This window comes from Pleurodeles waltl, chromosome 9 (genome assembly GCF_031143425.1).
Source record: "Pleurodeles waltl isolate 20211129_DDA chromosome 9, aPleWal1.hap1.20221129, whole genome shotgun sequence".
Classification (NCBI taxonomy): domain Eukaryota; kingdom Metazoa; phylum Chordata; class Amphibia; order Caudata; family Salamandridae; genus Pleurodeles; species Pleurodeles waltl.
The window spans coordinates 153,736,150-153,748,522 of record NC_090448.1 but is presented as its reverse complement, the minus strand read 5'-3'; the positions used below and the strand labels follow the sequence as shown (position 1 = coordinate 153,748,522).

Genomic DNA, 12,373 nt, shown 5'->3' with positions numbered 1-12,373 from the left:
TATGACAGGTCTGGTACAGGAGATGAATGGGAAGGGTATGGTGACCCTGATAAATATTGCCACCTTTTGGATAGTATTGAGGGCATCTATTAGGATCTGTAGGATGTCAGTGGTTTCAGCACCTTGACTGACACTGGCTTGGTCTCCCCTCCTGCAGAGGAGGGAGCCTCTTTTGCTATGGTGGTGTGAGGTCTTATACCCTCAGCTGCCCTCAGTGGCAGTCACAACTGACATCGTGACGGAGATGCTTCAACTGAAAACTACCTTCTTTGAACTCTTGCACCCCCTGAATGAAGCCCTCACCATAATCTTTGCAAGGCCTGGTCCAAGGACGATTGCCCACTGCCCCGCTTCAGGGGACCCCAGTTTTCTCTCCCGATGCTCCACGAATCTTGGTGGTACAGGCTTCCCCCTTCAGAATTAACCTTAGCGCATTCCTATCTACTCCACTGTATAGGTAATGCAAGAGGCTGGACACCTTTGGAAAGAGAATGTTCTCTTCCGGCAGCCTAGCACTGTGGTCTGGAAACACCGCAAGTCTTTTGGGCTGTTACTCCCACACATTCTGGGACTTGGTTGCACAAGTCCTGCCAGTTGCCTCGCAGGAGGCCCGAACCGTACTCTGTCAGGCTACTGATGACGGGAGAGAAGGGGCAAAGTTCGCCATTCGTTGTCATCTGGACACAACCAACTCACTGGGCAGAGCGATTTCTTCATTGGTGGGCCTTTGGCACTGTGCATAGCTGAGGAATACTGGCTTTTCCGGGGATGTCCAGGCACCTCTTTTGGACATGCCCTTTGATGGCTCCCGTCTCTGCGTAGGCAAGGCAGACTCAGTGTTAGAACAATTTAAGGACTCCAGGTCTTAGGCCTCTCTATGGTCCCTACCCTCCCCTAGTCCACCTTTCGCCCCTCTCATGGCCTTGGAAGGGATTTCCAAATACAGCATTACCTTCCAGCCACCATGACCAGCAAGCTTCCATGCTTTTCGTGTCCGAGGACATGATTCTCACAGACCTCATGGGTCTGGTAGCCAGAGGTCGGGCCCTTCTACCACTCCTCCAGCAGCCATACAACCCCTTTAGTTTGTCCTCCTATCATTATGGGCATCCATTGGGGTGCAGGATACACTATCACCTGCCTCACTCGATGTCAGTAACATCAGACTGTTGGGTACTACATATTGTACAAAGGTGCTACTCAAACCCCTTCATGGCGCCCCTCCACCCATGCCACCCAGTTAGGATCAGTTGACGCAGGACCACCTTTCCATACCCCACCAGGAACTGTTGGCTCTGTTGGCCAAGGGAGCTGTAGAGAGGATGCTGGCATCAGAAGTAGGTTGGGGTTGCTATTCCCGCTTCTTTTTGGTGTCCAAGAAGGACATGGGTCTTTGTCCTATACTAAACCTGCACCCTCTCTTCCTCAGACAGGAGAAAATCAAAATGCTCACGCTCTCTCAAGTTCTGTCTGCCGAGGAGGCAGCAACAGAGGAGGGTTCTTCACCTGAACCTGCACACCCTCCTTCATGCATGGAGATTGAGCACCAACATGCGATAGCCTTCGACCTTCCTCCCAGAGTATGTTATTCTTGTAGCCAAGCATCCCTTCATCAACTCACTATGTGCCTGCTGCTGGGGAAAGATTGTGTCATGGAATGTATGAAAAAGCATTGATTCCCTTATCTGTTCCTCTTTCTCAGGTCCTATTATTCATTCTTTCTTTGGCCCAGTAGGACTCTTTTCTGGGCACAGTTTAAGGGTTATCTTTCAGCCAGGGGCAGAGCCAAGGTGGCGACTGGACCAGACGTGTAGGGGAGTGCTCCGGGCAGGCCTGTGATTAATCCTGCATTTATAATGCACGTCAGGAGCCCTGTGGGGGCATAGGTCCCCCTGTCCTCCCGATAGCTGTGGAGGGAGTGCTTTGCATAGCTGCTGGCTACTTTGAAATAGCCAGAGCAAGCCGCTGAATGACCTGGTGAGACTGGCATGCCCTTTCAACCAGGTGGCCCTCGCTAACCGCTGTAGTGGCTGTGCCTAAGCTGGTGACACCCGGGTGATGGGGGAGCCTAACCTGCGGAGACGCACTGGTTGGCCAGTGGAACCTGTGACACCTGACCTGGTGCTGGAGATCTGCCCCCGGATGGGTGGGAGCACTCTGGAGCAGCATGGGGCCTGGCCCGCAGCCGAGGTGGGGCCGGCCTGCACCGGAGGAAGAGACCACCAGTGAACACAGCGGCATGCATAGTAGGTTCACTGTCCTGGCTGGCGCGGGAGGACCCAACAGCGTGCATTGGACCCAGGGGGACTTGATTGTGCAATCGAGAGGAACCTGCACCACGACAAGAAAGATTACAGCGTGCCACGACCCAGGACGGCGGTGCGGAGAGGTTCCCTGGCGCAAGCTGGTATCCGGGAGAGGACCGGGCGAGGGGTGTACTTGCCAGCAGACCGTGCATAGCTCCTGGTAGGGGCCTAAAGTTGCTAGAAGATGGGATTCCTGAGACACGATTACAGTGCCCATAGGAGTATCGAGTCACATACCTGCGCTGGATGGTGCTACTTTGCCCTTGGCCCCCCTGTGAGGAGATTGGACAGGTGGGCAGGTGAGACCAAAGAAGGAACCCACCCTTAATAACGGCCCTGTGCTGTGAACCCACATTAGAGTCTGGAACTGCAGTCTCGCACCATCTGCTTTTCTTTCAGGGACTCCCAGCACTTGCCTGATATACGATCATGCATTACTTTCACAGTGTTTGTTGCCTACATAGCAGTGCTTTGCTAAAGAAAGTTCTAGCTCCTCCTAAGTCTCAGCTTCTTTTTGCCCTGGTTGTGGACCTCCTGTCTTGCAAGACAACCTTTGTGAATCTGGATGTAACAGCATGCCTGGGCACTTACGTTAATGAACTGTCCCTTCTGTTTAGAGGAATTCTACATGGAACTCTCCCATCCAGTGTCACTTGCTCACAATATTAACATGCTCCCTCTGTCTTACCTGGTACTTCAGTCCCACTCCCAGGGCATCTCGGACTCACTCCATTTGTTACAGACTACCTGTTTGTCTCGTAGCCCCGTGTGTTGCTGGTGCATCCGAAGACACTTTTGGACCCACAGCCTGTGGCCTGGTTCCCTACTGTCCTGCCATGATGGGAAAGTCTTGATCTACCAAGTCCTTACCATAGGATTACACGCACGTTGACCTACCAGATCGAACCACTGAGACCTTAAGGCCCTTCTAAACCACTCTCCTGACTCATTTGGCCCAGTTCGACAGGATCCTCCAGGTTATTTCAGAAACCAAAACTCCCGGGACTCCAGGTTAGACACCATTTCTATTGCTGTAAATCTACTGGGTGCTGATCGTTGCAGCCTTACAGAACGGATAGAAACTACAGAATTCTCCCTCACTTCTCTTGACCTAACTGTGCAGGAACTCCAATCACAGATGCAACACCTCCAGACGGACGTGGCCTCACTGCACAAGAGGGTGGAGGATGCCTAAGGGATCAACAATATCAGACTGCTGGGATTCCCAGATCGAGTGGAGGGCCCCAGTGTGGAGCTCTGTCAAACTGCCTGATAAATACTGTGCTATCAGGCGAACCCACCAAGGTCTTTTCTGTTGAATGAGCTCACTGGATTCAAGGCAACCACCAAATCCGGGTGCTCCGCAGCAACTCATCATCGCACAGCTTCTTGATTTTCGAGACCGCTATCCAGTACTTCAGTTGTTAAACTTGAAAGGCTCGTGGCAGTTTAAAGATACTGTGATTACCAGCTACCCAGACTTCACGGCAGAAAAACAGACACTACCAGCTTCTACAGCATGGTCAAGAAACGCCTCAGAAACTTAAGCTATAAATATGCACTCTTATTTTCAGCTAAGCTTCATGTGACTGATGGCGAAATGGTTCATGTATTTTCTAGTCCAGAAGACATGTGGACTTGTTTGCTGGATCTGCCTTCGGGGGACGCCTTGCTGACACCTCACACACTGCGGCACAAGCATAAAGCCTCCACGACTAGACCTTCTCAGGCTCGGGTAACTGCGGAACAGGCCAAGGCAGTAATCAAAACATCATAGCTGACTTGGCACTCCTCTCCTCAGACACTGCAATCTCACTTATCAGACTCTGGCTCGGACGCTGGTACCTCAGAATCCTCTAAGGTTTCTCGAAAGTGCCTGATGGTTCACATATGACTAATTTGGCTACTGTGTATACCGCTTTAACTTGGAACATTTGGGGTATGGCAACCCCTGCAAAGGGACACAGGTTATATTCTTTCCTAGGAAGTGACATGTACATTTTGCATGTCTTCAGGAAATCCGCTTCACATCCGGAGAACTTAGTAGGCTGAATAAACAATGGAGTGTGCAGATATAGGGGATAGGTTATTCGGCAGAGCCAGGGGAATCCTAATTTGGGTTGCCCCAGAGGTTCCCTTTATTAAACTAAAGACCCAGATTGACACGGAAGGTCATTATGACCTACTACAGGGCACGCTGGATGGTTGCCCCTTAACACTAATTTCATTATACACCACCAATTTGGCTCAAAGCACGTTCCTGAATTCGCCTTCACCTACCCTTTTATATAATCCACAAGCCCCCGGAATCTGGGGAGGGGATTCTAATTGTATGCTGGACACGGACCTGGACCGATAGATACCTCCTCTCCCAGTACCCCCGGCATACATGCCACTCAACAGTTCCAGCTTTGGTCAAGAGCATTGAATCTTCATGATGTCCGACACTTGGGCCATCCTGGGGAAAGGGAGTACTCCTACTGTGCACCAGGGACATACATGTCTAGAATTATTTTTTTTGCCCTACAGACTGTTGGAACTTCATGCAGAGTTCTGAATTCCGGGGCAGGACTTTATTGGATCATAATCCCCTTAAATTTACGTTTCAATGGGGTAGAGATAAGACCCCAATACCGACATGGAGACTTAGAGCAGAGGCACGACCCCTCCTGCTTGCCACTTAACACCAGTATTGTGATGCCCTGAAACACCTTTGCGAGTTAGACTATAAGTCTCATCTTGCTGTGCAGCACATGGAGGGTGAAAAAACGGAACGTATACTGGTGTGGCTTATGAGATAGGAAACACGTTAAACCATTATCTGAACAATACAGCCTGACACAACCCAAGTCATAAACACTCAATGAGGAATTAACAAAGTCTTCACCTGTTACTATGAGGCATTGTACTCTCTATCTCCTGAACTTGACCCAGAGCGACTCCGAGCATTCCTAGAGGATTTAACACTCCCTGGATTGACTCCACTCCAAATATTGGACCTGGAGCAACCTGTTCAAATAGAGATCAACACAGTGATCTGTCACATGGCTGGTGGCAAAAAAAAAAAACGGCACAGATGGGTTTCCGGTGGACTACTATGCCATTTATCGGACTAGCCTAGCTCCTCATCTGCTGGAAATGTATAACGGTGCACATCGCCGGAGTGAACTACCTAGCTCCCTGTGTGAGGCCCTCATAGTAGTGTTGCCCAAACGAGGTAGTGATCCACTTAAAGAAAGCTCATACTGGCTACTATCAGTGTTGAACATTGAGTTTAAGATACTGAGCAGGATTCTTGCCAACAGACTGCTTCTGATTTTAGGAATACTTGTACACCCAGACCAATGTGGTTTCATACCTCAGAGAGCTGCACACTACAATATACACCGATTGTATCACATTATTGATGCAGTGCCGGTGCCGGTTTTCCTGCTTTGATATCTATTCAGAAGATGAGAAATCTGCAGCTATATGTCTCTATCATAAGAATACATTACTTACCAATGTAATGCTCTTTCTGGTAGACTCTAGCCACGGATTCCTCAGAGACCCTTTCAACGCCCCCATTCTGTGATTTGACTGTCCATTATTAATATGCCAGGTCAAGGAATCTGCACGCTTGTCACATCAGTTTGCTTTTGGGGCTCTGAATCTGGGGGTGCAGACAGTCTTGAAAGCAACTGACATCATTGCGTGGGAGTGACACTTACGTAGGCTCTCCATGCCATTTCTGGAGCAAAACAGTATCTGTGCGGAGCTGCAAGGCATCAACTTGTGATACTGCAAAAAACTTTCCAGATCCAGTCTGGCACCTAGGGAACATTCGAAAGGTAAGGAATCCATTACGGTAATGTTTCTACCATAAGGGGCATTACCAAAAGTTAGTAACTTGTTTTTTTACAAGATTCCCCAGTAGACCAAGTTGAACAAGGAAGAAGTAAGTCTTGTATTACTACATACTTCAAAAAGAATTTAGTGTGCAAATTTGTTGAAACTCATCCCTAAAGGATTTCTTCTTGCAACAGGGATGGAAGTTTTTTCGCTGAAACGTGCAGCCTTTCAGGCGTCATGTGCCAGGAGTGAGTGCTGTATTTCAGTTTGCTTTAGCCCTGGTCAAAGACAGACTTAACATAGGAATGGTCAAAGTTTATTTAGCAGTAATCTCAGCATTGCTTTGTTTTCCTCCGTCAATTGCCTTTTTAAATATCATTATAAGCTCATTTTTCTAAGTGATTGGGACTTTTTCCTCTGTTGCCTTTCATAATGCCATCACAGAATTTAAAACAGGTACTGCGTTGTGTAATGAGATCGCATTTTGGAACAATATATTTGTGTTCTTTGCCACTTCTTACATTAACGACAATTTTTGTTGTAGTTAAAGTTGACCTTCAGGCAATGCAGGTGAAGTCTCCATATACTTTGTTTCTCTATACTTAGTTTTTCTAAGCAAGCTGTTTTTGAAAATGCGCTATGGATGAGGTGGGGTGGCACGTACTTGATACTAAACAGGCCTCACCTTCCACATTGGTTGAACTGAAGTATTCTTTTTGATGAATACTTTTACTTGCAGATTCCTTTTATGTCGATTCCTCACGTGCTGAATATCCCCTGGTGTCATATTGGGGCTATTTACAGCTCTGATGCCTATCCATAACTTTCCTGAGCTTTACAGCACCCTTCTGATTGCACTGATATCAGTTCTCCTTTTTGTGCTCCCTTCAACATGAATCCAAAACTAGCTGCTTCCCTTCAGTATTTTTTCTCCTCCTCAAAAGAATTAAGTGAAGTGCTAGGAAAATCTCAACACCAAGAAAATCAGGCGTGAAACCCTGTCATGCCGGAAATAGACATATGTCCACATCAGACCCTCATGATTTCTCTGTGATTCATGGGGTCAAAGCACAAATTAGGGTCATGACTAATGGTGTCTCATATACTCAAGGCTATCAAAGAGTATGAAACCAAACTATGGTCCGCAACGAGCGTGAGTTGACACTGATCACGATGCAGGTTGAGGTCTCCTGTGAAGTCAGTCATTTGGACCATTTGGTCCATAGGACCACTGCCTGCTCTGAAAAAATACTTTTTTTTGGCATTCACAAAGGGGAAGGGGTCCCATGGGGACCCCTTCCCTTTTGCGAATGAGTTACCACCCACTTCAAGTGGATGGTAACTGCGAGTTGGTTTGCGACCGCATTCGCGGTCACAAAGCAACTCAGCATGGCGATGCGGTCGCAAATAGGAAGGGAACACCCCTTCCTATTTGCAAGTCGCAGCCTCAATTTGTGAGTCGGTACCGACTCGCAATTTGCGGTTGTGCGTCGCGTTTGGCCTTTTGCACGTCGCAAACTGCGTTTTTCGCAGTTTGCGACGTGCAAAAGGCTACCTACATCTGGCCCTAAGTTACTTACCTGTAACTATAGTTCTCCTGTATTGGAATCTTTCATAGATTCACATGCGACCCACCCACCTCGCAGGGGAAGCTCACCTTTTTAACTTTCTCGATCAACTGTTACAATACGCACTAGTGCTTAGAAAATCTGAGGTACTGGAGCTATCTGATTGGTTAATGCTGCAGTTTGGTCCTTTTTTTTACATAAGGACTCGAATAGATTACTAAAAGTAGAGCTATATGTTATTGTTGTTGTGTTTGGGGACATTGTCTTTTCTAAGGTACCAGGGACTCCCATCTTGACGATAGGAAATGATTCAAGCATGTGAATCTATGAAAGATTCCAATACTGGAGAACTATAGTTACAGGTAAGTAACTTATTTTCTGACCTTGACTCCTAAATTACGAACTACTGTTGCTGGAGATAGATAACTTGGCCAGCGTTTCCTATCCTAAATAGTAGGAGGTGAGCTGAGTTGCAGAATATGTTTTGCTAGCATTGCTTTGTAAATTGCTAAACTGCATCCACTGAAAGACAGCAATCAGACAGTTCTTAAACATCCTAAAGCGTTTGGTAAATTGAGCTGTTATCCATAGTGAGGAGAAGCTGTGTGTCACCAGCATCTGACACTATCAAAAACCCAAAAGACTCCACAAGTGAGGCCAGAGGGGTCATGCAGATATTACAAGGGTTGGCTTGGCGGAGCCCTGTGGGACCCCAAACTTCATCTGTTAAGGGTCAGGTGCTAATGGTGCCACCCAAACAGAATGACTTCTGTCAGCAAGAAAGGAGCTAATCCATGCCTGCGGGAAGCCACTGGCTCCCTGGAGAAGCATAGAGTGGGACACCATATCGAAGGCCGTTGACAGATTGAGTAATATCAACTCATTCTGTGTCCCTTGATCCACAGCCAGATTGATGGAATTAGTTCCCTCAACTAGAGCTGATTCGGAAGTAAAAGGAGGGCAGCAGCCTGACTGGGATTGATGCAAAGACTGACCTTGTTCCAAAACTTTGGAATGCTGCCCACTAATAAGTTTCTCCGACAGGGCTGTTAACAATGAGATGAGCCTGAAATTGCTCTACAGATCTATCCGACAAGGGCTTTTTGAAAGAGGCACTAAACTGGCCTGTTTATAGCAGGTAGGTGCGGTACTAGATTGAATTGAGCTATTGAATGGATTGTTCAGGAAAGGACTGGTAACCTTCAGGCTGGTGGCCAGAATTTGAGGGGGTCAGATGTCATCTGGTTAGGCATAATTACACTCATGGATGGCCTGTTCCGATACTTCTAAAGAAACGTGGCAGACTCCCGAAGATGATTAATCAGGGATTTAATACGGACTTTGGTAACATCTCATTGTTGTTGATATCAGAGTTACAATCAGTGGCAAATTTCCTAAGATGATCAACAATACCAGTGATCTTACGCTCAGACAAATCAGACAGCTTCTCACATCATGTGACTGAAGCATCTAAAGACTGAGAAAGAGCATCGGGGTGAAGGGAATGGTTTACGATCAAACCTGGTCATGCATTCCTATTAAATAATTTTAACAAAGTTTATCATTTTTTGGTCTTCACCCAATAGCAGTGTCATAATGTAGTTGGTCTGTGGAAATGGAAATGAAAGTTCAGACACAGAAGCACCATTTTACTTTGCATATATTATATAGACTTTAAAAAGACATAAACCCCTGAGGGAAAAAATGGCTGCAAAATCTAGATATTGTATTAGAGCCACAGAACTGGAGCCTGTGGTCAGTACTAGTTGGATAGAAAGGAGTTCCATATCACCTGTCTTGCACTTTACAATTTTTATGTCCCCCAGGCTTAGGGCTTAACACCTTATCTCTGCCCAGTTGCAAACCCTAAGTAGAATGAACCGTTTAGAGAGCTTTGTGCAATAAAGATGTGTGTTTATATATTTCCCTTGTATGTTGCCCTATATTATAAAGACATTTGTCCTTGACAACATGGCTCACTTGAATATTATATTATGCTATCTACAGCAACAGTGTTACATTCTTGCAGCTACTTAGCCCTGTCCTTGTTGAGCATATCAGTGATAACTGCAGTGAGTTGGACAGTGCTGAGGTCCAGAGGGAGCTTGTTCCAAGCCTTGGTTGCCAGGTGTTAGAAGGAACGTCCTCTGGTGTTGGCTCGATGGCTCTGTGGGATGTCTACGAGGGAGAGGGAAGCTGATCAGAGGTGTCTGATTGGTTGGTGGAAGGTCAGGCATTTGTTGATATATGCTGGTCCTTCGTTATGCAGGGCCTTATAGGAGTAGGTCAGCACCTTGAACTTGCATCTCTCCTGAATCGGGAGCCAGTGTAGTTCTTTGAGTTGGGGTGTGATATGGGTCCTTCTGGGAAGGTGGATTACGAGTCTTGCGGCTGAGTTATGTATTGTCTGAAGTCTCTTTAGGAGGCTTACCATGATTTCTACATGTAGGGTGTTTCCGTAGTCCAGTCTGCTGGTGTTGAGGGTATGCGTGATGCTCCTTCTGGTGTCTGCTGGGAGCCACGTGAAGATATTGCAGAGAATGCGAAGGGTGTGGAAGCAGGGGGATGAGACTGCATTGACTTGTTTCTTCTTGGATAGCTTGCTATCCAGGATGATGCTGAGGTTGTGGGTGTGGTCTGTTGGGGTTGGGGGTGTGCCAAGCTCAGGGGGTCACCATGTTCAGTCAATGGCCAAGTGTTGTTCCCAAAGGTGAAGACTTCTGTTTTTCGGTGCTGAGTTTGAGGCTGTTGTCCTTCACTGCTACGTTCATCGTGCATCTGTGGAAGTTAGCTTTTGTGATGGTTGGATCTTCGGACAGTGAGAGGACGATTTGTGTGTTGTTGGCATAGGATATGATGTTGAGTCTGTGTGATCTTACAGTGACAGCCAGGGGGTCATGTAGGTGCTGAGGAGGGTCGGGCTGAGGGACAATCCCTGGGGGACTCCACAGACGATCTTCTTGGGCTCTGAGGTGAACAGTGGGAGACTAATCTTTTGGTTGCTGCTGGTGAGGTATGAGTTGATCCATTTGAAGGCTTTTTCTTGATTCCCGATGGGTGGAGTCTGTTGATCAGGATATGGTGGGAGAGAGTGTCAAACGCGGCGGACAGGTCCAGGAGGATTAGGGCTGCTTTTTCCCTACGGTCCAGGAGGGCTCTGATGTCATCTGTGGCTGCGATCAGGGTTGTCTTGGTGCTGTGGTTAGCTTGAAATTCAGATTGGGAGGTGTCCAGGAGGTTGTGGTTTTCTTGGTGTTGGGTGAGTTGCTGGTTGATCGCTTTCTCAAGGATTTTTGCTGGTTAGGAGAGCAGAGAGGTGGACCGGAGGTTCTTCAATTCGGCTTGGTTGGCTGATGTTTTTTTCAGCAGTTGTCTCACTTCACTGTGTTTCCTGACCTCCAGAAAGGAAACTGCACTGATGGAGGTATTCAAGACCTTCCTGAGTTTGTCACCAGATTGTCTTGCTTCTGAGGTTAACGATGGGGTGGGGCAAGGATCTGTGGATGCTTACAAATGTATGGAGTTCATGATGGAGATAGTGTCTTGCGTGTTGAGGACTTCCTAGTGGGTGAGAAGATGTTTGGGGTTCCTGTTTGTGCATATGAGCTGGTTGATCCTGTTTGTGAGGTTGTCGCACAGTTCCTGGAAGGGAATTATGTCGTTCTCTGTGGCTGCGGGATTGGGGTACTCCTTCTCAATAGTGGTTTTGATGCGGTCTGCTATTGCGCTCTTCTTGGTTTCTTTCAGGAGGCAGTGGTACTGGTTGAGGGCAGTCCTGAAGGTGGTGCAGTAGCTGGACTATCCGTTGGAGGCTTGATACAGGGGAAAAGCGAACAAGCAGTCCTTACTACAATGCTGGGCAAGGAATGACAGCCAGAATGAAGGGTCTCCCTATTATCTTTTCGTTTTTTACATGCAGGCTCTAAAAATACATTCCTCGTTAGAAAGTGTTCTTTTTTCCTTTGAGTGTTCAACCCAACAATTCTCTACTGTTTAGGTATCACAACACAATTTCAAAACTGGTAATAAGATACAATAAACTTGCAACAATTGCTATGATTGCTGAAGAGGTGGCGCACATATTTTACAGCAACATTCATTAGCTTAGTAAAAGAACACACTTAGGGCCCGATTTAGAGTTTGGCATTAATCTTATTATGCTTTAATGTTCTCGGAATTTATCATTTCTTTATGCTGCTATTGCCTTATAAATTCCTTAGGTATATATATATATATATATATATATATATATATATATATATATCTTGAGTACAGAAGAGATTAGGAGCGTTTCTGAAAATTGTGGGTTGGCACCTTTCTTCTTAGATTAAGGAGATAAATCCTCATCAATCTTCAGACCTCTAATATTAAATATAGCAGAGCTTTAGAAATCTTACTGAGAACTGTGTAATGCTTATTGCTCTGCCATTAAAATATAAAGTATTTGGTGAAAGAACCACAATTGCTAACTGATACTCTCCCTCAGGAGGGGATGGACGTGTTCCTGAGGATCATTATGGAAACCTTAGAGATGGTGAAGCAGCAGGTGAGGAGGAGTTTTTGTCATTTGATCCTGGAGTCGCAGTGGTTTCACCAAAACAGTTTGCTTCTGATATAAATTAAACTGAAATTTCAGAACTTGGTCAAGGCTTTGCAGCCACCCTAAAT

At 46.6% G+C, this 12,373-nt stretch overlaps 1 protein-coding gene across 2 annotated transcripts in view; it reads left to right on the top strand.

The window, feature by feature from the left end:
- The window catches only part of TASOR (transcription activation suppressor), a 773,668-nt gene that overhangs the window by 513,022 nt on the left and 248,273 nt on the right, over nucleotides 1–12,373 (top strand). The window contains exon 17 of one of the 2 annotated variants that reach the window (XM_069206459.1): nucleotides 12,192–12,251. The exons of the other annotated variant lie outside the window; for it this stretch is intronic. Within the exon in view, the coding sequence (XP_069062560.1) occupies nucleotides 12,192–12,251 (60 nt within the window). The remainder of the gene's footprint in view (nucleotides 1–12,191; nucleotides 12,252–12,373) is intronic. 2 annotated transcript variants of the gene reach the window in all.